The 2,779-nt window shown below is 31.3% G+C and overlaps 1 protein-coding gene across 1 annotated transcript; it reads left to right on the forward strand.

The window, feature by feature from the left end:
* The first annotated feature begins 1,127 nt into the window (after positions 1-1,127).
* Positions 1,128-1,706, forward strand: LOC107865533 (60S ribosomal protein L6-like). The gene has a single exon (XM_016711782.2). The coding sequence runs from the start codon at positions 1,128-1,130 to the stop codon at positions 1,704-1,706; it is 579 nt and encodes a 192-aa protein (XP_016567268.2).
* The last annotated feature ends 1,073 nt before the right edge of the window (positions 1,707-2,779 follow it).

Raw genomic sequence — 2,779 nt, forward strand, 5'->3', positions numbered from 1 at the left:
TTTTGGGGTTGTTTAATATAAGGGGAAAGGACAAGAATAGCCACTCGTCTAAAATAATTTTGGCCGAGTGGCCATTGATTTTTAAATTTCAAAATATAGTCATTTAGGCCTTTTTTTGCTAATATCTTCATCCTTTTTCCTTTAAATGCTAAGTAAATACTATAAGTCCATTTCTGATTCAGAGGATGCATTGATTTCGTCCAACGAACCTTGTCGCCAGCACACAATTTTTGACTTTATGGAGGGAGATAAAAATAGTGAAATGCAAGTAAAACACAAACACATCAATACAATAATATATTTTTGAAAGAAAGATAACTAATGCTAGACAATAACTTTAGACAGAGCATTTGCATTTTTTTAACACAATAAACTCAGAAAAGTAATGAATTTTGTGTTAACCCCACACTTCTAATTGGTATAGTTTTTCTAGCAATCAAATACGATTTTATAACATTGTAATTGTTGCTCTTCTTTTTTATCAATCAAATACAATATTTGATATCAAATACATGAATCTTTGATACCAAATACACATACATATTTTATACAATAATTATATAAAAGTGTATCAATGTCGTATAAAAGTGTATCAATACAGTATAAAAGTGTATCAAGATGGTATAAAAGTGTATCAATAGGGTATAGAGACTGCATCCGACCGATGAGTCAAATGACTAAAAACTACAATTAAATTGGGCCGACTGGCTCCAATTGTCTAACTTTTACATGGGCTGGCCATTTCTTGGCAAAATGACCTTCTGGACCCCTTTACTATGTCGGTTTTGTAAGTTGGACACTTCTACTTACATGTTTGTCATCTGAACCCCTGAACCCACAAAAAAGCTATATTTTAAACCCTTTGACTGTTGACTTTGCCTATATGGCATTAAAATGCTGATTAGGATAAGGAGAGTGATTACACTTGCCTGAAGTGCGAGCGGGATCAATTTTTAGCCAATTTTATATTAAACTAATTAAAAAAATTAAAAATAATATTAAAATTGAAAAAAAAAATAAAGAGGGGTTTTTATTCACTTTCTCAAACTTACCCTTTGCACAATTTAAATTTCACTTTCATTTTGTTCCTCTTTCACTCAAACATGCCCTTTGCACACTTCACAGCAATGGCCGCCAAGAAATTCTCTCGTAACCCTAACCTAATCAACGGAATCGGCAAATTCTTCTGTTCCAAAATGTACCACAAAAAGGGGCTTTGGGTTATCAAGAAGAAAAAGGACGGCAAATTCCCCACCCACCCAAAATCCACCGTCGTCATTGCTCCGCCCTCAACCACCGTCATCAAACCATCAAAATTCTACCCAGCTGATGACGTGGAAAAATCCCTCATCAACGAACACAAACCAAAACCCACAAACTTGAGAGCCAGTATTACACCTGGTACTGGTTTGATTATTCTAGCTGGGAGATTTAAGGAAAAAAGAGTTGTGTTCTTGAAACAACTTGTATGTTCTGGACTGTTACTTGTTAGTGGGTTGTTTAAGGTTAATGGGTTTCCATTAAGGAGAGTTAATCAAGCTTATGTTATTGCTACTTCAGCGAAAGTGGATGTTAGTGGAGTTAAGATTGACAAGATTCAACGGAAGTTTATGTTATTCCTTGTCTTTGTTGTGGTTGATATTGTCATTGCTGTTCATTGTCAAAAAAAAATGTTGTTGCTCCTGAAGAGGGTCTTTGCTGGTTGATATTGTTATTGTTGTTCATTGTCAAAAAATATATATATACATCCGTGAAGAGGGTCTTTGCTTTGCTTTGGTTGATATTGTTGTTGTTCATTGTAGAAAAGAAAATATTATTGTTGTTTCCGAAGAGGGTCTTTGTTGATTGATATTGTTGTTGTTGTTGTTCATTGTGAAAAAAAAAAATTATATATCCTTGAAGAGGTCTTTGCTGTGGTTGATATTGTTGTTTGTTGTTCATTGTCAAAAAAAAAAATTATTCTTAATTTACTTTTTAAATTTTTTTATTCATTTTCTCAATTTAAATTTTTCATTTTGTTTAGGATTAATTTTGTAACTTTTACAAATTGTTGAAGATATTTAAATAAAAATTGAAAATTCATTATGTTTGTGTAATGTGAATTTATAGTTAAAACTTTAAATTTATAATTGAAAATTTAATTTAATTTAAATTAAAAATTTATTGTATTTGTGTATTAGAATTTCTACAATTTATAAAAAAAATTATTTGATTAAATTTATTTTAATATTTAATTTCTTGTGTAGCATTTTAAAAATAACATAAAATTTAATGTAATACTTAAAAATGACTTGGCGGTTGATGTAGCAGCTGACGTGACAGACGTGTAAGCTGACATGACAGCTGATGTGGCGAGAGTGTGTTACACTCACCAAAAAAATGTTTAAAATGTTGTTTTTTAGTGGGTTCAGGGTCCAGATGACAAACATGTAAGTAGAAGTATCTAACTTACAAAACCGATATAATACAGGGGTTCATCGAACTATTTTGCCCCATTTCTTTTTAAAATGGCCAACTCATGTCCTTTCCCCTTAATATAAGAACTATTTGGAGTCTAAAAATGAATGTGAAGAGCATTATAGACCTCAAAGATGGATGAAGGGTATTTTTGTATAATTTTCAATAGGCGAAGAATATTTTATGCCATTTTTCGTTCTTTAAAAAATAAACAAACTTGATAATTCATTATCATTGTTTGGACAAAGACATATATTTGCTATCCTACGGAAGAAAGACTAGATTAAAAGTAAGTTAATTGAGAACTAAGTTTCACGGCACA

The sequence above is a fragment of the Capsicum annuum genome, unplaced genomic scaffold (assembly GCF_002878395.1).
Source record: "Capsicum annuum cultivar UCD-10X-F1 unplaced genomic scaffold, UCD10Xv1.1 ctg2656, whole genome shotgun sequence".
In the NCBI taxonomy this organism is placed as follows: domain Eukaryota; kingdom Viridiplantae; phylum Streptophyta; class Magnoliopsida; order Solanales; family Solanaceae; genus Capsicum; species Capsicum annuum.